The sequence below is a fragment of the Rhinatrema bivittatum genome, chromosome 8 (assembly GCF_901001135.1).
Source record: "Rhinatrema bivittatum chromosome 8, aRhiBiv1.1, whole genome shotgun sequence".
NCBI classification, from domain to species: Eukaryota; Metazoa; Chordata; class Amphibia; order Gymnophiona; family Rhinatrematidae; genus Rhinatrema; species Rhinatrema bivittatum.
The window spans coordinates 20,121,952-20,149,456 of record NC_042622.1 but is presented as its reverse complement, the minus strand read 5'-3'; the positions used below and the strand labels follow the sequence as shown (position 1 = coordinate 20,149,456).

General features: G+C 42.8%; 1 protein-coding gene across 3 annotated transcripts in view; it reads right to left on the bottom strand.

Moving 5' to 3' along the window:
* Positions 1–27,505, bottom strand: part of LOC115097178 (serine/threonine-protein phosphatase 4 regulatory subunit 1-like) — a 173,584-nt gene that overhangs the window by 17,483 nt on the left and 128,596 nt on the right. For all 3 annotated transcript variants that reach the window (XM_029612754.1, XM_029612752.1, XM_029612753.1), the window contains exons 13-18: positions 23,614–23,703; positions 22,825–23,010; positions 18,547–18,708; positions 18,334–18,434; positions 17,828–17,948; positions 15,965–16,099 (exon numbers count right to left, since the gene is read on the bottom strand). In XM_029612754.1, coding sequence (XP_029468614.1) covers positions 15,965–16,099; positions 17,828–17,948; positions 18,334–18,434; positions 18,547–18,708; positions 22,825–23,010; positions 23,614–23,703 — 795 coding nt within the window. The remainder of the gene's footprint in view (positions 1–15,964; positions 16,100–17,827; positions 17,949–18,333; positions 18,435–18,546; positions 18,709–22,824; positions 23,011–23,613; positions 23,704–27,505) is intronic.

The following is a 27,505-nucleotide window of genomic DNA, read 5'->3' as shown; positions in this document are numbered from 1 at the left end:
GTGAGTGCTTATGAGTCTGTATGACTTCTACGTGAAGATGGTGATTGTTTCCTATGTTTTATTGTAAATTCTTTGGAATCAGTTCTCGAAGAAAGGGAAGTACCTGAACGAGGTGAAGTCATTGGTGGAGAAGCTGAAGAAGACCCTTGTGAAGGATAACGTCTCTTATGCGCGGATTTAGATTTATGCGCGGATGTAGACTTGCGTGCATATCCTTCTGTTTCCGTGCGCGCAAGGGTTATCGGCGCCAATGTCTTCGGCGCCGTGCGCATAGACACAATTGGCGTCGAGCGTGCAAGTGATGTAGGTACCGTATGCGCAGATGTCGACGGCGCCGTGCGCGCATGTGCCCTGCGCATAGCATTCTTCTGCGCCATGCGCGCAGGGTTCTTCGGCGTCGTACGCAGAAGTGTCGTCGGCGGATCCCTCTCCAGGCGCCGAAGTATTATGCGCCGATACTTTTTCATGCGCATACGGCGCCTTAGGCGCAGAAGGTGTAGGCGCCGAGGTTTTTGGCGCCAATATGTCCTGTTGTGGTGCTTCTGGCTCTGTGGATTTTTGACAATCCATTGGCCTTTGTCGTTATGACATTTCCTTACCTCCAAGAATGGAGGATTGAGGATCCGACGAAGATGCTCTCTTTTTCGAGGGAGCCGATGAAGTCCTTTCTTGTCTTCTGCTATAGAATCTTTATACATTTGTATTCCTACGGGACACCAATAGCTCCAACACTGGCTCCCCTCATCACACCATGTATTAAGAGTGTTTAGGGATAATGGATTGCAAGACATCTTGATGTGACACATAGGAACAGAGAGGCAGAAATTGGGACATAGAGAAACAAGTGAATTGCTTAAGCATAAATGATTACTGAAATGCTAAATATTGTATTCAGATAAATAAGTTGTTAGACCGTTTTGTTTGCTGAATATTGCTGTGCTCAGGAAGAAAGTTAAATGAGGCTCTCTTGTTTAGAAGGGAAGTCTCATTAACAAGCTGTAAAAGATGCAAATGTGATAGAAAGCTGCTTTTAACATATTTTAAAATGTATGTGCCTTTCTTATGGAGCCCCATTTCTGTTTCATAGCTCTTGCAGACACTGCTTTTAATAGAAAACTTCGATTTACCAGCAATTGAGGAACTAAGAGAATTACATTTTGCTCAGTAAAGACATTTAGCCCCTGGGCCCCTCTGTCTTTTCTGGTTTGGGGGTGTTGGCTGACTCAGTTATAACAGAGGAAAGAAGAAAGAACTACACATGTGTCACTAAAGATCCCTTTGACACCTTATAAAAGGAAGCTGGCCAGGAAGGAAAAGTGCAACAGAGGGAAGAGACTTTGAACTAATCTGATTCTCCAGCACTGAGCTTCTCACTTCCTGAGAAAGACAACATCCTATTCTCAGCAGGACCACAACCAACCGGAGTTGCCATACTTGCTTGAAGGGGGAGCCATGTGAGAGACCGGAACTCAACTAATTGCTTTCAAAGCAGTCACCGAAGACATATCCTTGTAAAATACTTTTCCTCTTGTTTTTTCTCACTTTTTGGGTCATTCTTATAAGTGGCTCTATCTAATCACTGTATTTAACAGAATACTGCTTTTGCTTATATTACATTTATTATAATCATTGCTTTTACCACAATATACACATATATACTACAAGCCGTTAAGCCCGTTAAAACGGGCTACATCCCTCTGTCTCTCACCTCCCCCTCTTTCTCTCTCCCCTCACTCTTCACCACCCCCTCCCTCACCCACTCCTCCCCACCCTCCCTCTCCTATCACTCAGTCCCTCCCTCCCACTCAGTCTCACTCACTCCCTCCCTCTCACTCAGTCCCACTCTCACTCAGTCCCCACTCCCTCCGTCCTCTCCCTCAGTCCCACTCCCTCCCTCAGTCCCTCCCCCTCACTCAATCCCTCCCTCCCACTCAGTCACTCCCTCCCCCCTCCCTCTCACTCACTCAGTCCCACTCACTCTCCCTCAGTCCCACTCCCTCCCTCTCTCTCCCAGTCCCACTCCCTCCCTCTCTCTCCCAGTCCCACTCCCTCCCTCAGTCCCCCCTCTCCCTCTCACTCAGTCCCACTCCCTCCCTCTCACTCAGTCCCTCCCCCTCACTCAATCCCTCCCTCTCACTCAGTCACTCCCTCCCACTCTCTCTCTCCGTCCCTCCCTCCCACTCAGTCCGTCCCTCCCTCTCTCTCTCTTCTCCCTCCCTCGCTACCGCCCGCTACCGCCGTCGCCACCGCCGCCGCTCGCTACCGCCGTCGCCGCCCGCTGCCGGTACCGCCGCTGCTGCCACTGGACGCCGCCATTTTTTTTTCTTTCTGAAGCTGCCTCAGAGCGACGTGCTCGCCCGCACATGCGCGGTAGAGCTGGTCTCTACTGCGCATTTGCGGGCCGTCGGTCACAGGCCATTTATAAGGTAGATTGTGTATGTCTTATTTCCCCTGAAGGGTAAAGTTAACAATATTTTATTACACACCACAATGTGATGAAAATCCCTTTTCAACAGCTCCCATTGTCTAGGATCCAGAACAATGTGGCTGAGACAGTCCACTTGAACCTTCTTTATCTCATGTACATAAGATGGCAATAGTACTCTTAGGTATTTCTCCTCCCAGTTTACACATGGTTATCACCTACGCTGATATATGAGAACTCTTGGCATCTCCTTGATGAATCACGTCAGCCACTATTATGGCATTGTCCGACAACAGCCAGACTTGATTTCAAAGTACCGGCTCCTAATGGAGCAACACCAACCAAGCCACTTGGCATCTACTGCTAACCAAGTTTCCTGTGGAAAAAAAAGAAACAAAACAAAAAAACAATGCAATGTGCTCTCCAACCTAAGAAGATGGTATTTGTCGCCACTACCACTTAAGGCGGTGACTCCAAATCTACTCCCTTCTCCAGTTCAAGGGAAAAAATCACTAACTGAAACCTGCTCCTGCCTGATCTAGAACAGAGAAACCAATTGCACAGTTTTGCGACGAAGGCTCTCACTTGGAAGCAAGACTCTTTGTAAGGGCCTCATAAGAGCCTTTGCCCACTGAACCAGCTCTAAGACCACCACCATGTGCCTTAACTCTAAAAGATAACTCCATACAGAGGATCTCTTAATGCCCCTCAAGGAATACAACTATACTTGCAGCCTCTGAGTCCTCTGTACCATCAACACTCAGCTCCAATTGATGTCAAAATGTACCTCCAGGTCAATTAAACATTACTGGTAGCCAGCTTGTTTTCCTGGGCTGATTTTGACCTGTCTAACCAATCATCCAGATAAGGATGATCAGGGAGATCTTCTTAATGTAAGAAAGTGCTCTCTCAGAAGGGAATATGTTAGTATGCTTCTTTCAAACCCATTGATACTAAAAAATGTCTCGTTGCATCGTTAAAAGAACTTCGACTGGTGTTGAACAGTGAGACAGTTTAGTCTCTGAGCCACTTGGTGGCTCTACTATAACAGATCTACTGGTCTCCATTACTGATATAGAGGCCCCCAATTCTAAAGTGAGGAATACTCAAATCTTTTGTTGACTTACGTCAGATCCAAAATAGGTCAAAAGTTTCCTTTTTTTTTTTTTGAAAACTACTTAATAGATGGAATACCTACATTGATCCCATTGCACCATAGGCACTAAAACTACTACTCTGATGCCTAGCAGATGACCGAGTGCAACCCGAAATACCTCTTGCATCAGAGAGAGGAAAGACAAGGAGAAATCATAAAAGCATCTGAGTTCAGCAGGCAAACTAAGGCATAGCCACTCTGAATGACCTATAAAACCCACGGGTCTGTCATAATCTGGGTCCATATCTAAAGAAATTCTGATAATCAACTGCTTATCCTTTGCTCCAGAGAATGGACCCCCAAATTCTTCATTGGGAGCTTCAGGAAATCCTGAAGTTCCCAAGTTCTCAACCTTTCCCTCTCTCTTGAAACTTCAAAAGGACTGAAATCTACCATATGACCCAGACCTTTGACATCTTGAAGGCTTCTAGACAGCAACTGACTGGATGATCATTGCTCTTCATCCTCTGGGAGCTTTAGATTCCCCCCCAAACCATGATCCTCTTCTCTAGGTCCTCACTGAATAGAAGCTTGCCCTTGAAGGAAGCTTGGTCAGCTGACTCATAGGAGTTAAATCTGCAGACCAACTCTGCAACCACACAAATGCTTGGCTGCTACACTACAAGCCATGCTTCTAGCAGAGGTACAAACTAATCAAAGATGCACCTGTCCAAAGGCTGCCCCCCAGTTCCAGTTGTACTGCCTTCTCCAGATTTGATATGTTGCTTTTTTCAAAGCCTCTTTTGTACAATGAGACAAGTACAAACTAGTTTTAGTCACAACACAGTTATAGGCTGTCATCAAACCCAAGAAAAATGCCTGAAATAGAGTTGAGAAACTTCGCATAAGCATTTGCTGAAAATCCTAATCCCCTGATGCAGACAAAGGTTTCATAACATGGCTCATGTCAGGAGAATGAGATCATATATAAATAGTTAAGACAAGTTCATTATTTTATTTGCAAAAGAGAAAGAGAAACAAAAAATGTTGGAGCTGTAGGATATATGATTAAAAATAAAGCAAGGAAGGTCAGATGACCGGAGGTGCTTAATATGATGGTCCAAACTGAAATTACTTCTTACCTGAATTTCCTTTCCTCGAAATAGTGCAAGCCAGTCCACACCAGTGGTTTGGGCACTCCAACCAGCAGATGGAGACTGAGAACGACTCGCTGATGTCACCCTCATATGGCTCTGCTCAGGCGCTAGTCAGTATTTCTTCAAAAACATATAGAAACAAAGAAACAGAAATGACGGCAGAAAAGGACCAAATGGTCCATCCAGTCTGCCCAGCAAGCTTATGGTAGCATTAAAGGTATCAGGCTTATTGGTTAAGGGTAGTAACAGCCGCATCAGCAAATTACCCTCAATCTTATTTGTTTTCCCCAGACTTTAACATTTAGTGACCTTGTTGGTTGCTGTCTGAATCTGATTCCCCTTTTTTTCTTCTCCAGAGAGTAATACTGGAGTAGTATGAACAGTATGAAGGCTTATTAGTTAAGGGTAGTAACCGCTACACCAGCAAGTTACCCCCATGCCATTTTTTCTTCATTTCCATCCTTTAGTCTTTATGGATCCAGTGTTTATCCCATGCCCCTTTGAAATCTTTCACCATTTTTGTCTTCACCACCTCCTCTAGAAGGGCATTCCAGGCATCCACCACCCTCTCCATGAAGAAATATTTCCTGATGTTGGTTCTGAGTCTTCCTCCCTGGAGTTTCATTTCGTGACCCCTAGTTCTATTAATTTCTTTCAAAAGGAGGTTTGTTCATTTTGCACAATTAAAATCTATCAGGTATCTGAAGGTCTGTATCATAATCATTGTACCTGAAGACTGGAGGATAGCAAATGTAACCCCAATATTTAAAAAGGGCTCCAGGGGCGATCCGGGAAACTACAGACCGGTTAGCCTGACTTCAGTGCCAGGAAAAATAGTGGAAAGTGTTCTAAATATCAAAATCACAGAACATATAGAAAGACATGGTTTAATGGAACAAAGTCAGCATGGCTTTACCCAGGGCAAGTCTTGCCTCACAAATCTGCTTCACTTTTTTGAAGGAGTTAATAAACATGTGGACAAAGGTGAACCAGTAGATGTAGTGTATTCGGATTTTCAGAAGGCATTTGACAAATTTCCTCATGAGAGGCTTCTAGGAAAAGTAAAAAGTCATGGGATAGGTGGTGATGTCCTTTCATGGATTGCAAACTGGCTAAAAGACAGGAAACAGAGAGTAGGATTAAATGGACAATTTTCTCAGTGGAAGGGAGTGGGCAGTGGAGTGCCTCAGGGATCTGTATTGGGACCCTTACTTTTCAATATATTTATAAATGATCTGGAAAGAAATACGAAGAGTGAGATAATCAAATTTGCAGATGACACAAAATTGTTCAGAGTAGTTAAATCACAAGCAGGTTGTGATAAATTGCAGGAAGACCTTGTGAGACTGGAAAATTGGGCATCGAAATGGCAGATGAAATTTAATGTGGATAAGTGCAAGGTGATGCATACGGGGGAAAAATAACCCATGCTATAATTATACAATGTTGGGTTCCATATTAGGTGCTACAACCCAAGAAAGAGATCTAGGCGTCATAGTGGATAACACATTGAAATCGTCGGTTCAGCGTGCTGCGGCAGTCAAAAAAGCAAACAGGACATTGGGAATTATTAGAAAGGGAATGGTGAATAAAACGGAAAATGTCATAATGCCTTTGTATCGCTGCATGGTGAGACCGCACCTTGAATACTGTGTACAATTCTGGTTGCTGCATCTCAAAAAAGATATAATTGCGATGGAGAAGTTACAGAGAAGGGCTACCAAAATGATAAGGGGAATGGAACAGCTCCCCTATGAGGAAAGACTAAACAGGTTAGGACTTTTCAGCTTGGAGAAGAGACGGCTGAGGGGGGATATGATAGAGATGTTTAAAATTATGAGAGGTCTAGAACGGGTAGATGTGAATCGGTTATTTACTCTTTCGGATAGTAGAAAGACTAGGGGGCACTCCATGAAGTTAGCATGGGGCACATTTAAAACTAATCGGAGAAAGTTCTTTTTTACTCAACGCACAATTAAACTCTGGAATTTGTTGCCAGAGGATGTGGTTAGTGCAGTTAGTATAGCGGTGTTTAAAAAAGGATTGGATAAGTTCTTGGAGGAGAAGTCCATTACCTGCTATTAAGTTCACTTAGAGAATAGCCACTGCCATTAGCAATGGTAACATGGAATAGACTTAGTTTTTGGGTACTTGCCAGGTTCTTATGGCCTGGATTGGCCACTGCTGGAAACAGGATGCTGGGCTTGATGGACCCTTGGTCTGACCAAGTATGGCATTTTCTTATGTTCTTATATCTCCCCTGCACCTCCTCTCGTCCAGGGTAACATATTTAGGTTCTTCAACCTCTCCTCGTAAGTATTTGATGGAGATCCCCCACCATTTTTGTTGCCCTTCTCTGGACCGCCTCCATCCTGTCTCTGTCCCTCTTGAGATACGGTCTCCAGAACCGAACACAATACTTCAGGTGAGGCCTCACCAAGGACTTGTTCCAAGGGCATTATCACCTCCTTTTTCTTACTGGTTATTCCTCTCTCTATGCAGACCAGCATTCTTCTGGCTTTAGCTATCACCTTGTCACATTGCTTCGCTGTCTTCAGAACTCTAGACACTATCACCCCAAGATCCCTCTCTTGCTTCACGCACAGCAGTCCTTCACCACCTATCACATACAGCTCTTTTGGATTACCACACCCCAGATGCATGACTTTGCTTTTCTTGGCATTGAATCCCAGCTGCCATATCTTTGACCAATGTTCAAGTTTCCTTAAATCACATCTCATTCTCTCTACTCCTTCCGGCATGTCCACTCTATTGCAGATCTTCGTATCATCAACAAATAGAAAAACGTTACCTTCTATCCCTTCTGCAATGTCGCGCAAAGATATTGAACAGAACCAGTCCCAACACCAATCCTTGTAGCACTCCGCTTAATACTATTCTCTCTTCACAGTACGTTCCATTTACAATCACATGTTGCCTTCTATCCGTCAACCAATTTGTAATCCACTCCAATATCTTGGCGCACACTCCCAAGCTTCTCATTTTATTCATGCCTCCTGTGCAGAACCGTATCAAAAGCTTTGCTGAAATCCAAGTAGACCACATCGAGCGTTCTTCCTCGATCCAATTCTTTAGTCACCCAATAAAAAAAAATAAAATCAGATTTGTCTGACAGGACCTTCCCCTGGTGAATCCATGCTGCTTCGAGTTCGTAAAGGCCACTCCACCGAGACTCTTCTTCTGACTTCTTTCGATTCTATATTTCGGGCTTTTGACTCTTACACAGATCACATTATTGTTTTCTTAGATATATCAGCAGCATTTGATACCATTGATCACCAAATTCTTATTTCCATTCTTAAATCTATAGGTATTACAGGCACCGTATTACAATGGTTCATTTCATTTCTAACTGACCGTATTCAACAAGTTACTATAAATAATCATTCCTCCGATACATACTCCATTGCATCAGGTGTTCCACAGGGTTCCTCTTTATCTCCTATTCTTTTCAATATCTATCTGTTACCTCTCTGTCACATATTAGCTTCACTTAACATAAAATTCAAAATCTATGCTGATGATATACAATTATTCATGGTGCCATATAACATCTCCTGGTCCCATACATTATCTTTAGTATCATTATACCTTACAACCATCGATACCTGGCTTTCCCACAACCGTTTGAAATTAAATCCAAATAAAACAGAAATAGTTCACCTCTCATCAATAACTGATTCATCTATAGGTCCCCCTTCTCAACTTATATTCAATGGAACAACTATCCCCATATCAAAATCCGCAAAAAACTTAGGCATAACCATCAATACAGACCTTTCTTTAAAACAGCATATATCTGTATTAACTAGGAATTCTTTCTACAAACTTCAACTCTTAAAACGTCTACGTCCTCTACTTTTCTTTCATGACTTTCGGACTATTCTTCAATCACTCATCTTCTCCGGACTGGATTACTGTAATTCTCTATACATAGGTCTCCCAGAAAACACACTTCATTCACTTCAATTAATCCAAAATGCAGCAGCACGTATCCTAACAAATTCTTCAAAAAAAAAATCATATCACCCCAATACTTCAAATACAGAATACAGTTTAAAATTCTATCCATTATACACTCTCTCATTCATACCCCTAACTCAGTTACTTTATGCACTATCCTCCGCATTTATAAACCTACCAGACACCTAAGGTCAATGGACAAAAATCTTCTTGATATCCCATCACCTCGACAAGCCCGCTTAGATATTACTAGAAAAAGAGCTTTTTCAGTCATAGGTCCCATTTTATGGAATTCATTACCAGATTCCATCAGATCCATACCCAACTCCAAACAATTCAAAAAATCTTTAAAAACATATTTATTTCAAATTGCATTTCACATACCACCCACCAAATAATGCATCATATTCCCAGTTTTGGCACCTGATCCCGATTCTTTTCACTTGCTTTCTGATTTGTTTAAATTACCTATTTTATTTTAATTTTATTTTATATTAATGAATAATTTTTGTAATTTTTATATCTTCTATAACTAAGTTATCTTTAAGTAACCTTTACTTTAGTTTTTTATTAGTTTTTATCCCTTTTATTTGATATTTGTAAACCGTTTTGATTAAACACTGTTTGTAAAGACGGTATAGAAATATTTTTAAATAAAATAAATAAATAAATAAGAACCCGTTGAAACATAGAAATGACGGCAGAAGCAGACCAAACGGCCCATCCAGTCTGCCCAGCAAGCTTTCACAGTTATTTTTCTCATACTTATCTGTTACTTTGACCGCTGAGGTCAGAGCCCTTATTGGTAACTTTTTGGTTCTAATTTCCTTCCACCCCTGCTATTGATGTAGAGAGCAGTGCTGGAGCTGCATAAAAGTGAAGAATCAAGTCTAATAGGTTAGGGGTAGTAACCACCGCAATAAGCAAGCTACTCCCACACTTATTTGTTTACCCAGCCTGTGCAATTTAGTCCTTGTTGGTTGTCTTAATATAAATCCTCTTTTCTTCATTCCACACCCCCCCCCCCCTGCTGAAGCAGTGAGCTGCTGTATATATGTATTCAAAGTGAAATATCAGGCTTAATTGGGTTGGGGTAGTAACTGCCGCAACAAGCAAGCTACTCCCATGCTTATTTGTGAATGCAAATCCTTTGTCCCACATTTCCTCTTGCCGTTGAAGCATGGAGCAATGTTAGAGTCGCGTTAACTGTGTGTATGTTTATTGTATAAGGGTATTAATCACCAGGTAGTAGCCGTCATTCCAGCAAGCCACCCCCATGCTTCTTCTCTTAATTCACATCCTCAAGACTTTATGGATCCACAGTGCTTATCCCACGCCCCTTTGAAATCCTTCACAGTTTTAGTCTTCACCACTTCCTCCGGAAGGGCATTCCAGGCATCCACCACCCTCTCCGTGAAGAAATACTTCAGGACATTGATTCTGAGTCTTCCTCCCTGGAGTTTTAAATCGTGACCTCTGGTTCTGCTGATTTTTTTTGCAACGGAAAAGGTTTGTCGTTGACTTTGGATCATTAAAACCTTTCAAGTATCTGAAGATCTGTATCATATCACCCCTGCTCCTCCTTTCCTCCAGGGTATACATATTTAGATTCTTCAATCTCTCCTCATAAGGCATTTGATGAAGACCATACACCTTTTTGGTTGCCCTTCTCTGGATCGCCTCTATCCTGTCTCTGTCCCTTCGGAGATACGGTCTCCAGAACTGAGCACAGTACTCCAGGTGAGGCCTCACCAAGGACCTATACAAGGGGATAATCACTCCCTTTTCTTACTCGATATTCCTTTCTCTTTGCAGCCCAGCATTCTTCTGGCTTTAGCTATTGCCTTGTCACATTGTTTCACCGACTTCAGATCGTTAGACACTATCATTCCAAGGTCTCGCTCCTGCTCCGTGCACATCAGCCCTTCACCCCCCACCGAATACATTTCTTTCGGATTTCCACACCCCATATGCATGACTCTGCACTTCTTGGCATTGAATCTCAGCTGCCATATCTTCGACCAGTCTTCCAGCTTCCTTAAATCCCCGTCTCATTCTCTCCGCTCCTTCCGGCGTGTCCATTCTGTTGCAGATCTTAGTGTCATCCGCAAAAAGACAAACCTTACCTTCTATCCCATCCGCGATGTTGCTCACGGAGATATTGAACAGGACCGGTCCCAATACCGACCCTTGCGGCACTCTGCTCATCACCGCTCTCTCTTCTGAGTAAGCTTCATTTACCATCACACATTGTCTTCTGTCTTTCAACCAGTTTGCTATCCAGGCCACCACCTTGGCACTCACTCCCAAGTTTCTCGTTTTATTCACTAGCCTCCTAAGTGGGACCGTATCAAAAGCTTTGCTAAAATCCAAGTAGATGACATTGAGCGCTCTTCCTCGATCCAATTCCTTAGTCACCCAATCAAAAAAGTCTATCAGATTCATCTGACAGGACCTTCCTTAGATGAAACCATGCTGCCTCTGGTCCAGCAATTCTGCTGGATTGTAGATATTTTCCCACCAGAAAGGTGAGGCTAACCAGCCTGTAGTTTCCAGCCTCTTCTGTGCTCCCTTTCTTATGAAGCAGGACCACCACCGCTCTTCTCCAATCCTGCCTGAGCTCCTTCAATATCCTGGGATGTACCTCATCCAGCTCCTTGGCCTTGTCCACTTTTATTTTCCTAGCTCTTCCCATACATTCTCTTCTGTAAATGCAGTTTCGTGTATTCCTCCCCCAACCACAGTCTTGTCAGTTAGCATTGGTCCTTCTCCAGGGTCTTCTTTAGTAAACACTAAAGTGTTTAATATTTTGGCCAATTCTTTTTCGCTCTCCTCCCACTGATCTTTGTCTCTTTTTAATTTCACTATGCCACATCAGACCTTTCTCCTTTCTCTGATATATCTGAAAAATGCTTTGCCATCTCGTTTTATCTCTTTGGCAATCCTTTCTTCTGCCTGACGTTTTGCTTTCTTTCTTCATCTCTCTCAGTTTCACCAGATATTCTTCCCTGTGTTCATCTTTTGGGATCCTTCATATTTCTTGAATGCTGTTCTTTTTGCTTTAATTTTATCAGCCATCTCCTTTAAGAACCAGATTGGTTTCTTATTTCTTTTAATTTTGTTTATGTTTCTAACATACAGATTTTTGTTGCTCTTGTAATTGCTCTTTTAATTTGGCCCACTGTTGTTCCACCTCTCTCATTTTCTCCCAGTCTTCTAGTTCTGCTTCCAGGTACTTCCCCATCTCGACAAAGTCTTTTTTTTCTTTTTATGCATTTTAAACAATTACAATATATCAATCTTGAAAAGAGAATACAGAAATAACCATAACAATTATAAGAAAGTAATCCACAATGCAAACTAGATTACTCTGATATACAGTCCACAAGTGAGAGGGTAAGGCAATCATTACATACAAATTAATAAAGAAAAAAAGAATGCTCACTAGGGTATAGAGACAATCATTTATCATTAGGGATTTGCTATTTCGATCTTGGTATCTGCTGCTTCTGGAGGAGTCTTTCCCACTAAAAACTGTGTTAGTTGGAGGGGATCAAAGAAAATATATGTATTATTTACATATTTGACCATGCATTTGCATGGAAACTTTAAAAAGAAAGCCCCTCCAATTAATAACACTTGTGGTCTTAAGAGTAGGAAAACTTTTCTTCTCTTCTGAGTCTCACGTGAGATGTCTAGGAAAACTCTAACATTTAAACCCAAAAATAAATCATTTCTATATGTCTCAAGCATAATCTTAACAGCCACTCTTTGTCATGCTCAAGGGCGAGAGTCACTATCAAAGTAGCAGGAACAGCTAGTTCTGTATCGGAAGTCTCAAAAAATTCTGAAACATTCAAAGGTTGTTCTGGATCAGACGTTAGAGATGTAATTCCTTCACTTTGTTCGGTAGATCTCTTTTGTTTTGGAAGATAGTATATCTTAGAAATTGGAGGTATTGCATTCTCATCTATGTGCAAAACCTCCAACAGAAATCTTTTAAAAATTTCTCTTGGTGGATTTAACATGACTTGTGGAAAATTAATAAATCTCAAGTTGCAACATTTAGCCGCGTTTTCCAAATTTTCCAATTTTGTAGAAATAATCTTGCGCTCCTTTATGGTAGCAGTTTGTAATTGTTGTATTTCTTGAATTTTAACTCTGTTTGTCTGCAACTGTTGTTCCATATCAGAATTAGCATTGTCCATTACTTTCATTTTCCCTTCCAGCTCCTTAATTCTGACAAGCGTGGGAGTAGCTTGCTTATTGCCGCGGTTACTACCCCTAACCAATTAGGCTTGATACTTCACTTTGATGCAGATCCAGCACTGCTCTCTACAACAAAGGCAGGGGTGGAAGGAAATTAGAACCAAAAAGTTACCAATAAGGGCCCTGACCTCAGCGGTCAGAGTAACAGATAAGTATGAGAAAAATAAGTGTGAAAGCTTGCTGGGCAGACTAGATGGGCCATTTGGTCTTCTTCTGCCGTCATTTCTATATATTCATAGGCTGCAACTGTGATAATATAGAAGATGTCATTTCATTTATAGAGTCCCATATGATTTTGAGGGTAATAACGTCAGGTCTTACCCTCACTGAAAGTCCACTTTCAGGAGAAAGACCCTCAGCTCCAGCAGCCTCCTCCAGTCGTAGTTCGCCTTCACCTCCGGGTTGCCCTGATGACCTGTCTGAGCTCTCAGTCGTGGTTGCTAGTCCATCGACCCCTGCTGGGCTCCGCCTCTCAGCGCTTTGGTCTCTGGGCGTCTCCCTCAGTACAGGAGTGCTTCTCATTGCGGCCGGATTGACCGGTGGGGATCCCTCAGCAGGGCTAAAGGGTGATAAAGAACCAGGGAGAGAGGGGAGCTCCTCTTCTCCTCACCCACTCTCCAGTGGTTGTCGTCTTTCTCCCATGTCTCCTCGCACAATATGCGCATCCATTGGCCCAGTAACGATCGCAGTTGGGGGGGCCACAGGGTGTGTTCCCCCCTCGGCTTGCGTTTCCTATCCATTGCAGGAAAATAGCAGCAAGAAATTCAATAAGAAAGTCCTCTCAATGGAGCTCAAACCGAGCGATGTTAGCGAGCGGCCATCTTGGATCCGCCCCTGACAAAGTCTTTTTTTTTTTTTAAATTCAAAACTCGGATCTTCGTGTGACTTCTCTGTATCTTGTTATATCAAACCCTACCGTTTGATGATCACTTAGCTGACCCCAAAAAAGAGCCCCGCAATACTCCAATTGCGTGGCCCTGTATGGCTGCAGCTGTCTTGACTGACTGGCCTGAAAAGAATTGCGTCAGTACCTGCTCTCAGCGCTAACCAATGCGCGTGTTTTTTTTTAAATAAACTTTCTCAATATTTCACTGAACCAGCACTATATAGAATGGCAGGGAGAGAGCAGAGGGAAGAGAGAGAAGGACCAGACAGAGAAGAGGACCATGCAGCAGGACTGAGCCCAAGGCCTCCTTACCTTACTGGAGCTCTTCTCCTATCAGGAGGATGGCTAGGGCCACAGCCTTCACCTCACTCCTGTCCTATCTGTCTCCTGGAATGATTTCCAGACTCTCACCTGAGGGAGGGAGGGAGGGAGCGATTGCTATCACCACAGGAGGTCAAAATGGCCTGTTCAATCTTGGCAGGCTGAAATCCACAAGTAAAGATGCACATCCACCACCTGCTGGAAACAGAGAAAAACTGACTGGCTGGTGTCTGAGCAGAGCTATATGAGGTGACATCAGCAAGTCAATGTTCTCTGCTTCCATCTGCTGGTTGGAGTACACAACCCACTGGTATGGACTGGCTTGACCGGATAATGAGGAATATTCATTTAAAATCTGAATATAATTGGAGGAGCGTTTCAAGTATTGATTGATTGTGTAGATAATTAATGAGGTGACCTTGGTATAAGAAAATCTATGTAAAATGAAATTAGCAAGCCTGTTAATCTCTGCCTCCATCTGCTGGTTGGTGGACATAACCCATGCATTTGGGCTGGTCTGGCTGGCTGAAGAGGAAGCAACATTTAACTGATGTGATCATTACTTTGTTAGCAAGCAGAAATGTTCCTTTCTATGTTTTGTCCTCACATGAGGTAATTTTATATAGAATATATAAACATGACATTTGTTATAATGTTGTAACTATTGAGACACAAAGCTAAAAGTCAGTTCTCCATGGACAAGCAGGAGTCTCATGTGCATGAATGACATCATCGGACGGCTCGGAGGATGGATGTGCACAGTTTTGAAGTAAAACATTTGTGCTTAACTGAGGGTGTGCAATATGCGTCACATGCACAATGGCTGTAGCACATCCCCTCAGTTTATTTCCTTCTGCAGACCAAAATAGAATGGGCGGGTGTGGGCATTGCAGGACTTTAACATGAAATGTGTGCATAAGTATTTATGTGAACAAGCGTGCGCTGGGGTCCCCTGTCGCGTAACTTTACTACTGGTATGGATGATGTGTAAGTAATAAAATAAAAAAAGATCTAGGCTAGTCAGCGGGGTTTTAAGGGTTGGTGCTAACAGGGTAAAAAGGAGCCTATTTAACTAGGGAGGTTAGGAAGTCCTATCCCTTATGTGGGAGAACTGGGAACGAACTGGGGAAATTATTAACTGCATTGGCGAGCATGTCTATTAAAATCCCCATATAAACTGTGCGCACGTGTATGTGTATACAGCCTATTTTATACTATGCACACATATATGTGCGTATGTTATCAAATTGTTGCGTTCTTTAGCACGACTCGGCGTGTGCATGTGTGCCCGCGTGCTGGTATCAAAGTTACCATCCCTGTGTTCCGGACCTATTTTTCCCCGGTCTGGTGGGCAGTATTGTAGGCCAGTTCCCCGACTAGGCAGGGAAGTTTTTATTGCTTAGTTACAGAAATGCTGAGTGGCTTCTCACTACACATGCCCCTACTTAGGGGAATTCAACAACATTAATCTTCTCTGTCTCTCTATATAACCATGGATGGTAAGGAATGCACATTTAATGCTATATACCCAGTTGTGTGTTGTAACATTTATAAAATTATTTTATTTACTTTATAAAAATGTACTTAAAAAATAAAAAGAACCACTCAAATTCTTCCATCTTCATGCCATATACTGGCACAACGTAAATGATCCTTTCTAGTTCAAGCATAGAAGTTGCTGGCATGCTATGAAGAACCTGCTAAAGGGGCACAAGCACTATAAAAAGGGGATGTTCTATACAGTAAATACGATTTGAAGAAGTTGACTTGACATCAAAACTACTCAGCAGATAAGAAGGGGGACAACAATGAAAAGTCACACCAACCTGACAAATGAAGGCAAATGCCTGTCTTCCAACCCACTTGGAAGAGTGACGGAATCGTACTATGAGCTCATTGATGAAGTTTATTCCCAATTCACTTTCATAGTTTTCATAGAACTTATGAAGTATTGCCACGACCTGTGAGAAAAAAAAATGAGTAGCATCAGGTAGCAGCAGTATCAGTTACAATGACCAACACCGATTCTAGACCGCACATATTCACAGCAGGGAAATACACTGTTGCCTCTGTTCTGATGGAAGGCTCCCTGACTTTTCCACCAGGGCTGCCAAACGAAGAGATTTTCTTTTCTGCAACCTCTATCCCCACCCATCATCCCTTCCTCAGTTTCACACAGATGATTCTCTAGCTTTCCACCCTCTTTAGCCAGTCTATAGACTTTTCAGGTGATTGTAAGCGGTCAAGAACTGGGCAACGAAGTCCAGCTTCCTAAACATCTTTAAGGCCCTCTGTCTATCCCTTACTTCCATTTCTGGACTGATGGCATAAGGTCTCAAGAGCCTTGAAGACTATTAAAATCAACATCTTATCTATCTGCAAGTAATATAAACAGCTGAAAAGTAGTTTATAGTAAAAAGCATTAAACATTTTATTCTCCAGAGATACTACAATAAGCTCCACTTTAAACAACTGTTGTGTCCTTTGCTGCTCCGCCCACCTTACCTCATTGGCGACTCCCTTCGGGGTTGATGGAAGGCTAGTTGCTGCGGCGTCTCCAGGCCGTCCTCCTCTGGCGTTCCCGGACCGGCTTGACGCTGCAAGCCGCCATATTGACCAGATGCCTAAGGGCACGCACAGCCCGACTGATGTACCAGTGTTGGCGCGAACCTCAGGGGCGTCCCCCTGAGATGACGTCACAAGCTCCAGATATTTAAGGTCTCAGTTTTCGCTAACAGGATGAGTTAGCAAGGGGTTCGCTTCCTCCTGGTCGCTGCGGATGGGATTCGCTCTCCGCGACCCTAGCTACTCTGTCTCCTTGGACTTCACTAGAGGTACCCGCTCCTCGGGGGCCTCGCTCTCTCTTTTTCTTTGCAGGTCGCAGTCCGGAACCGGTACTCGCTCCTTGAGGGCCCACGTCCCGGACTTGCTCCTGAATACCACTTCTGCTAAGAAGTCATCGCTGCTTACAACATTGTGAGTTTCCATCTACCTCTCAGAACTTTCCCTGGGTCCAGGTACTCTCGTTCCTCGAGGGCCTAATGTATACCATCTCCTGGGCTGCCTTAAGAGACTATTGTGTGAGTGTTACCATTAAGGACTTATTCCAGAACTCTGGATATACTGCCTACTCACTGTCTTAGTTTCTCTACAGCTCAGCCACCCTGGGATCGCTGTTCCAATACCTGAGGGACTACAGCCCAGCCGGGCGTTTCCAGCTCACTACTGCCATCTCTGGTGATGTACCATATTGTTTAATAAAAGAACTAGTGTGTGTTTGTCTCCTACACTAAGCCTGACCAGTGGTCCCTCTCGGGATTTCCCCCGAGGGCGTGGTCACCTGCCACTGGTCCAAGGATCCACCCACAACTATTCTAAATAACTACAGATTGCTATTACCAGCTTTAACAACAGAGCTTTCTGACAACAACATTAAAAAAACTAACAAAGTTGATGAAACATTTACATTTTTTTTTTTAAATGTTACATTTATTCTCTAATGGCTAGACTATAAAATGTTCTGCAGAGGCTGTCACAGATTTGCATTCCTCAGACATATTCATAATAGAATGACCAAATATTTTTAGCCAATATTTTTCAACTCAACTTACAACTTTGGCAGGAGATGCTGGAAAGAGTAGAAGTTGTATGGCAGAAAAAACAAACAAAAAGAAACAAACATTGCTTACCAATTTGAAAGAGATCCACCTGACTTCAGAAACTTTATCTGAGCAAAGGGTTAATGCAATGTATCGTAAATAGTCATACACATCACTGGGGCTATAGAGCTCCAAGATCAGGATCAGTTGCCTAAAAGAGAAGATGGTGATCAGTTCGGTCAGTCTCATGTTCTGCCCAAGGAAACACTGGCTTGGCGAGCAGCTGTTTTGATTTTCTTTACATTTTGCTGACTCTTCATTTTCAGACTCTCTACATTATGTTGGTGGCACTGGGACCTAACATCAAGTAACACTGGAGTAAAAACTCTAAATCACACTTCTTTCCACTGTAGAGGGGCTTTATGTGCCCCATGAAAACTGGCTGACCAGTAGGGTGAACTGGTTTGATGATCCCTTCTCACCCCAATACTAAAAGCCCTCTTTGTAGGGTCACATGATGCCAAAAAAAAAAAAAAGGTTGGAGCTGGTCACATATATGCACATTACATAAATGCCTATTTACAGGGTTTACTTACTCTGCTAGTTCATATCGAAATCTCCAGTTCCTGCTGTTATCTGTCACCATAAACTCTTGGAGCTGGTACAGATATTCTCGTCTCTTGTCTGCTTGAAGCAACTACAGGAAATTTTGCCCACAAAACAATGTACATTAGTAAGCACAATTAATTACAAGTGCTTTTAATTTTTGCTTTTTGTACAATACCAATAAACACAACTCATTCTGGTACCTTAAGGAAGTCATAGAGATGCTTGAGAACTCCAATGCGCACTTCATCCAGATCTTTCAGAAACCCATTGAAGATAGGTACCAGGTCAGCAGCTGTCAGTTTATCACCCAGAATAACCGCTAGCTCGTGAATGGAGAAGGCCAGTGTTCGGCGTACTTTCCACTGATAGTATTTCAAAGCCCAGTGCAAAGGAAAACAATAAGATGTACAGAGATTTTAATGTACAGAGATTTTAACCTCCAAAATATGTTCTGTAACAATTCCATGCTAAAATTGTTTATTTAGACAATTTATATCCCATGCTTTCCATTATTCAAGGTGGGGAACGAATTCAACATTTAAAAAAAAGTGTATATGAAACATAGAAAACAAAAAAAAACAAAAAACACAACTCATAAAACTGAAGTGCTGTCCCTAAATCAAGATGGAAATCACAAACCAACTGTGTACCTGGGCAAAAACACTCAGTGGTTGCCTTGAGCTGATGAGCAGTGATCAAACACCTACCGGAACAAATAAGTCCGTAAAATGCTGCTTGAAAGTCTGAATAAAGGTTGGGGTCCTGAGTTGCTACGGAAGAGGTTTCCAAAAGTGGGGACCCGCTGCAGAGAAGACCCTATCATGGGTTTCAACAGGCTGGGCCAACATCACAGAGGACACATCTAGAAGACCAGACTGAGTGGAATGGAACAGAGCGAAGCGCTCAGAGGTGCAGAGATATACAACATTGCGCAAATCTTTGGCGAAGAGTTGCGGCTTGTTAATTTATGAATAAGCATTGCCATTTTAAAGTTGATCCACCACTGAACAGCTAGCCAATGGCGATCTTGCAGAATAGGAATCATGCAAGTCCTTAGCCTGGAGTCAGTAAGAAATGGGCTACGGAGTTCTACATAAATTTGCAGTGCCTGAACAACATTTAAGAAGCGGCTTCAACCTGTGTTAATGTTTGCAATTAAAAAAAAAAAAAAGGCTGTTTCACAATAGATTTGACGTGCAGGTGTAATGACAAGTTGGATTCAAGAATAAATCCCAAGCGCTTGACTTATGTTCTAATGAGGGGTGTTCAATTTGCTGAAATGTGGTTAAGAATCATTATCTCTTTCTTGTTCACACAGAGCCAATCTGTTGTGGAAAAAGCAGTTGCTTAATTGCTGATAATCATATGGAGAAGAGTTTGAATACTGAGGCCCAAGTAGACATTACGGGTAGAGAAAACTGGATATCATCAGCATATAATCAGATAGCATTTTACAGATTGGGGCCATGTGGATGATAAACAATTCCACTGATAGTGCTGACCCTTGAGGGAAGGTGGAAGCAGTCTGACCGATCCTACTTTGATGAACCCAGATGGAAAAAAAGGATGTAAACCATTTTAAAATGGTATTGGAAACCCCAAGTTTTATGAAAGCATAACAAGATGCAGTGGTTAAGGGTGTCAAATGCTGCATAAGTATTCAACAAGACTAGAACGTAACACTGGCTGGAATCAAAGTCATGCCAAAATGTGTTAAGCCTGGATAAAAATGTTTCAGTAATGAATGGTTTCCAGAAGCCAAACTGAAATTGATCGATGATATTCCTTTCTTCTATGAATTCATTCAACTGGTGCAAGTACTGTGGCTATGATTAACTTTGTCAGGATGGGCAATGAGAAGTCAGGACAATAACTTGTAAATATTCAATTTTGGCCCAAAGTACTACCATTATGCCTCACAACTAACGTTTACAATTTGTTATACTTACAATTTTTTTTAAACAAGAAAATTGTAAAGTTAATTGCTGTATAGAATATTATCTTCTAGGGTGAAAAGTAATTGGGAATGGCAGACCCAATCCCACTTGAAACAGGAGTACCTCAAGGTTCAGCATTATCGGCAACCCTGTTCAATATATACCTCCTCCCTTTATGCCGACTATCGAGTCTCGGAGTCACATACTTCATGTATGCCGATGACATACAACTAATCATCCCTATATCAAACAACTTAGAAAATACCCTTAAACTAGCAGCCTCCTATCTCAAAAACATAAAGATCCTCCTAAACCAAATGAGTCTACGCCTCAACATGAACAAGACGGAATACATTCTGCTTGAAAGAAAAATCTCCAAAGAAAACAACTATAACACCATGGTTCTAGACGATATTATCATTAAACCAAAAGAAAACCTCAAAGATCTAGGAATATGGATTGACCCTGAACTGAACTTCAAACATCACATAGCTATGAAAATCAAAGAAGGCTTCTATAAATTACAGATCCTTAAGCGCCTAAAACCACTTCTTAACCCACCAGACTTTAGAACCATACTCCAATCTCTGATCTTTACAAGTTTCGACTACTGCAATGCCCTACTCATTGGACTCCCCAAAACTACCACACACCCACTCCAAATTCTTCAAAACAACACCGCAAGAATTCTCCCTGAACACAAAAAATTCGATAACATCACACCAATTCTAAAAGAACTTCACTGGCTACCAATCGAAAAACGGATAGAATACAAAATACTAACGATCCTACATAAATCAATGCACAATAGTGAATTCACCACCCTAAAGAACATTCTTCAACATCATAAACTACGACGAAACACTAGATCCACAAATAAAGCTCTATTTGCAATACCCCCAGTCTCATCCGCCAAACTAACCTCCACAAGACAGAGAGCTTTATCAATAGCTGGACCCCTGCTGTGGAACACACTACCAGAATACCTAAGGATGCAAAACAATTCAAAAATATTCAGAAAATCACTAAAAACATGGCTATTTCAACAAGCCTACAAAGACGGCATTGGTTAAACAACACAGACACACGAAACTCAGCAACACGATCACACATATAAAACCAAGCACTTCTCTCACATCATGATTTGAATTCATTGCACTTTCCCCTTGTTCATATCTAGATCTTAATGTACTAACTACATACTTGCATCCTCTACACTCTTTGTTATTAATGTCATATTGATGCTCAATTACAATTTATCATATATTGTTTACAATGTTATGATGGTTATATTGTTATCACTGTTTTTAATGTTATTTGCTGTAAAAGTTGTTGCAACTGTAAACCGGAGTGAAGGCTTGTTCCAAACTTCGGTATAGAAAAACTCACAAATAAATAAATAAATACATTAAATTAAATAATTGACACACAGGGCTTGTCATCAACCAACCCCATAACAAATGACCCCTGGAGTAACCATGTGTGTTCTTAGATACAGAAGCCTCATGATTCAAAAGAAGCTTTCTAAGTAAATTAGCCGCATAAGAGTTATCTGGCTAATTTACAAGGAATAGTCAGCTGCACAGCTATGCTGCTTAATATCCCGTAAAAATTGCCACTTAGCCAAATAAGTCTTATTTGGCTAAGCTAAACCTGTACAGCAGGTCTTATTTATCCAGTTAACTTTAAGTCCAAATAGTGGCACTTAACTGGCTAAGTAAACTGGATAAGCAGCGTCTCCCCAATCTGCCCACTAGATATCCAGCTAAGTGGCGACTGCTGAACACAGCCAGATACGCAGTGGCTGCCACTCAGCCAGATAAGTCACCACTTTTAGTAGCACTGAACATCAGCATCTGAACTGTAATGCATGGAAGAAGCAAAATAAAAAATGGACAATAATAGCAGTAACTGGATGGATTAGCAACAACACACATTCTATCACCTAATAGCCACCAAAACTCTTTACCACTTGAAAGGGATTTTGATGTCCTATGTGAATTGCATAAATAATCTCAGTCCAGTTGTCAGTAAGAAAGAATATGTACTAGCAAAACACAAGGAAAGCTCTTATTTAATAAAAAAAAAGAAAAGCATAAGACAAGCCTGGTTTTTCTTTTCTTGGAACTATCTCCTCCTATACACTCCTGAGGTCCAGTTGCTCTTCCACTTCTTTCCTCAGTACCAATAACCAACCTCATGTACCCAGTTACAGGTTTGAAGCAAGAAGATGGAACATGCTCCGTTTAGTGTTTATACACACTATTTACTGTTCAAGCAGACAATGTATAGATCCTATACTTTTTGTGTTAGCACATGCACATAATTAGCATGTATGCTATGGACTCTACATTTTAACAAGCGTGCTAAAAATGTAATGCATCACCTGTTGAATGCCGTCTTAGCGTGTATTCTAACATTTTAACCAAATGTATGCTAAAATAATTGTAGCACACGTGCATAGGGCCTTAAATGTAAAGAGTGCAGTTTCCATTGATTTCAGTATCATTTCTAAATTCTGAAAAAGGAAAAACTTTCTACCTGTTCATCAGATGCCAGCATCTCATAGGTGTCTCTCAAACAGTGCCAGTTCTGTCTGCCCAGGGTCAGTGCTACACCTGGGAGGCTGTAGGCACAGTGTTTCGCAATTTCAGTATCAACCGTCTGTGCTCGAGCTGGGTCAGTCATTGACAAGTACTGGTCTAAAAGTGGCTGGGGAATGATATCCTGAAAGACAACCAAGAAAAGGAAATTGATACAAAAACTTCCTTATAGCACAGGAAGACAAATGTAATGACCTGCCAAAGAACCTAATAACAAGCTTGTGTTTCCATGATAAATGCTTGTTTTATTAACGTTTCTTTCAACAAGATGACTATAGTTGTTGGGTTGTCAAAGTTAAACCCGAGTCTCCCCAGTAAGAAAAGCTTTACATTATACTCCCTGCAAGCATACAGATGGCTGGGGATCAGTGGCCTAGGGATTAGAGAAGCAGGCTGAAACCAGGGAAGCCAGGGTTCAAACTTAACTTCTCCCACTGATGCTCCTGATGACCTTCGGCAAGTCACTTCAACTTCTATTGTCTGAGGTACAAACTTAGGGTCCTATTTACTAAACGTTTTCTCCCATGTGGTGTCTTACTGAAAAATGCTTAGTAAAGGACCCGCTTAGATCACTCTGAGGCAGGGAAATTCCATAGCTGAGCTCAAGACAAGTTAAAAATACTACTGATAGCGTTTATGGCAGAGGAGACTGGATGAATACAATGGAAGTTATTATTCTCTCACCCCTCTCCTGCTACAAAGACATAGGCAAAAAGTTCTGACCCACCTGCAATTTTGATTTTTTCTCTTCCAAAGTGAAGTCTGTGCCTTGCTCTTGGAGATGTTCATTTGCTCTAGTTAGTTCAGCTGGTGAGCACTGCAACACACAATTAGTTAACATAGAACCACCATGTTATTTTTCTCTCAAATATATTTCATACTACTAGTTCCAGTGTATAGCTGTAAAAATCTATTTTAATTTTTAATGAAAACCACTGAAGGAAACTGTGAGGCAGTTTGCTCCACTACAGGAGTACATGATGTCAGCAATGAGTGAGGTCAGACCTTTAGCATCAACTAAAGACACAGTTTTATTTCTGTAATGAAATATGTCCTTCGATTACTCCTCAATTTACCCCTTTCACCTTCACATGACCCCTCTTTCCAAAGCCACCGTTTCATTGAAAAAGACTCACTTCCTCTGCACGGATACCTTTGAAGTATTTAAAAGGCTCATCTCCCCTATCTCAGTTTTCCTCTAGGGTATGCATGTTTAGATCTTTAAGCGTGTCCCTATGTGCTTTACCATTTTAGTAGCCACTCTCTAGACATCTCTGTTACACAAAGAGAACACAGATAGATCTTCAAACACAGAATAAGGAATCATAAATTAGAAATACAAAACCATAGGGAACAAGTGAAATGAAAATGCCAAGAAGTCAGTCTCTGTATACCAGTGGCGTAGCCACGGGTGGGCCTGGGTGGGCAGGTGCCCACCCAACTTAGACCCGTGCCCACCCAACTGGCACCGGAACTGGAAGGCTGTCGCGGGATCCCATCCCCGCGACAGCGAACAAGAGAACCCACGCCTCGCGCGCCATCACGGCACACATGGGGAAGCGCTGCTGCGGCCGTATGGCCAACCGGTCTTGCGCCGCGCGCAGTTTCCGCTTCCTCCCCCCAATGCAGGAAAATCAGCTGCCTCTCCTGCTGCCACCCGTTATACTGCTATCTTCGGGCGTCGGGCCGTATGGTCCGCCGATCTTCCTGTTTGGGGAGTGGAAGCGCCGCGCACAGCTTCCGCTTTCTCCCCCAAAGCAGGAAGATCAGCTGCCTCTCCTGCTGCCACCGGCCTCCTGCTATCTTCGGGCGTCGGGCGGTATGGCCCGCCGAACTTCCTGTCGGGGGGGGGGGGAGCGGAAGCGCAGCGCACAACGTCCGCTTCCTCCCTCCCCCCCCCCCCGACAGGAAGTTCGGCGGGCAGTACGGCCCGACGCCCGAAGATAGCAGGAGGCCGGTGGCAGCAGGAGAGGCAGCTGATCTTCCTGCTTTGGGGGAGAAAGCGGAAGCTGTGCACGTGCTTGAATGTGTATGTGTGGATGAGAATGGGAGTGTGTGTGGGTGAAAACTGGAGCCTGGGTGTGTATGTGGGTGAGAATGGAAGCTTGAATATGTGGGTGAATGGGAGCTCGAATGTGTGTATGTGTGGTTGAGAATGGGAGCCTGGGTTTTTGTGTGGGTGAGAATGGGAGCTTGAATGTGTGTATGTGTGGTTGAGAATGGGAGCCTGGGTTTGTGGGTGGGTGAGAATGGGAGCTTGAATGTGTGGATAAGAATGGGTGCTTGAATGTGTGTATGTGTGGGTGAAAATAGTACCTTACATGTGTATATGTATGGATGAGAATGGGAGTTTGAATATGTGTGGGTGAGACTGGGAGCATGGGTTTGTGGGTGAGAATGGGAGTCTGGGTTTATGTGTGTGGGTGAGAATGGGTGCCTGGATGTGCGTCTGTGTGTGCATAAGAATATAAGCCTGGGGAGGGGTGAGAAAGTGAGAACTTGTATGTGTGTCTGCAGAGAATGTGAGCTGGGGGGGGGGGAGAGAGAGCATATGAGAGTGAGAGCTTGAGTGTGTGAGAGAAAGCGTGTATGTGGGTGTAAGGGAAGAAGACAGTAATAGAAGAAAGACACTGAAAAGGAATTAGGAAATGAGCTATAAGGGAAAAAATGGGAAAAAGAGACCAGGACCAACTGATTAGAAAAATACAAAGATCAGACAACAAAGGTAAAAATATATATCTATATTTTGAGATGTTAGCAATTTAAATATAAGCAACACAACCGCTCTCTCAAAATTTATGGACAGGTAGGAGCCGTGTATAAAATCGTAATAATAAGAAGGCTAAAGTACCACAAATCACCGTGAATTATGTTTGTATCATTAAGTAAACCTCATACTTAGGCGTAGATGTGAATGCTATGCTGCATTATTTATCAGTAAAAAAACAACTAGTAGACCTGCATGCCTACAGCCCACCCATGTTAACCTTGTGCCCACCCAAAAAATCAATTCTGGCTACGCCACTGCTGTATACAGTGCAACACTGGGGAAAGAGAAACAGAAATGCATTTCCTCCTGTACTGAGCAATATACAAAGACATAAGAAGCACATTCTCAAACTTACATATTCCAATCGCTAAACTTAAAATATTTTCCATAACTGCTGCCCGAAAATTGTATTTGTTCTAATCACGTTGGTCCTAGCCTTTTTTTTTCTGCTTTCAGTGCCTTTCTCTTTCAGGGTCTCATTTATATTTTCTGTTTCTTCTTACTACTCCTGTTTGCTTCACTTCCTCTCTGACGTTGAGCTTTTCTTTTCTTCTATGCTCCTGGTTCACTCAAAGCTAGGATTTCACCTTCCTACCTCTCCATTCCATTGCCCCCATCTCTCCAGATATCTACCTCCAGTATCCTTATCCCCAACTGCCTCTTCTTTACAGACTCTCACGCCATCCCATCCACAAGCCAACTCTTTCCTTGCCATGCTGTCACATCTTTTATTGTTCTGCACCCTATCTCTTACCCCATTGTCCTTACTAATCCTCACGTTCTCCTTATTTTCATCTCTACCCAATCTCACATTCCTTCATCCCCTCTCACCTTCCTCATTTTTCCCTATTCTCATTCCTTTCCCAGAGTCCCATTTCCACCTTTCACCCTCTGTACTCACCCCATACCCAGCCTCATCCTTGTTCTGCCTCTCTTTTCCTGTCACTCACCCTCTCTCCTGGTTCCAGTCCTTTCTCTGCACCTCAGCTCCTCTTTCACTTTTCATCCTCTCATCCTTAATCCTCTCTCTACCCTCTGTTTATCCCTAGATTTAGGTTGCACCATCCTCCAATTCCCATACACTCAATCTTCCCTCTCTGGTCATCCAGTCTCAGTCCTCTCCTCCTCTATTTATGGTCCTCTCTCTCTTTTTCTCCCTCCCCATCCTGGATCCTTTCTTGGATCCTCTCTCTGCATCCCTACCATCCATGTACAGTTTCTGTCCCCCTACTACTACCCTCCAAGGTAGGTCTTCCTTTCCCTGCCACCCCATGTGCAATCTCCATCTCCCTTCCCACTGCCCCCATTTGATTTAAGTCTCTTGCAAGGTGCCTCCAAATTCCTGGTACTCTCCCCACCCCCCACCCCAGCTCTTCTTTGAGTCCCTTGCAGTCAGCAAGAGCAGCACATCAACTTCCTCTTCCGCAAAAGGCCAATCTCGTGGTCCGAACTTCAAGACCCCATAATCTCATTGCTCGTACTGCAGTAAAGGAATCTGATGCACTATTTAGCATCACTCCTCCTGCCAGCCATACTCATGGCAGAGGGAGTATGGAGGCAGACCCAGCCCATCAGGCTATGGGCAGGCTTAGACTCCTCTAGCCTTAACTTATATTGTGTGCCTATGATCACCACTGCTGCCCTGCTCACTGGCTGATGCTGGAAGTGCCCCTCATCTTATGGCATTTTGGGAGATCTCCCAGCTTGCTCTACCCGAAGTACTCAGTCCCTCAGCTGTATTATTGGGAAAGGGATTTGAAGCTGGAAGAAGGGAAGCACAGAGAAAATGCAGAGAGGGTGATAAATGCCCGGAAGAGCCTATCTGCAGAGGTGGTAGAAACCAAAACAG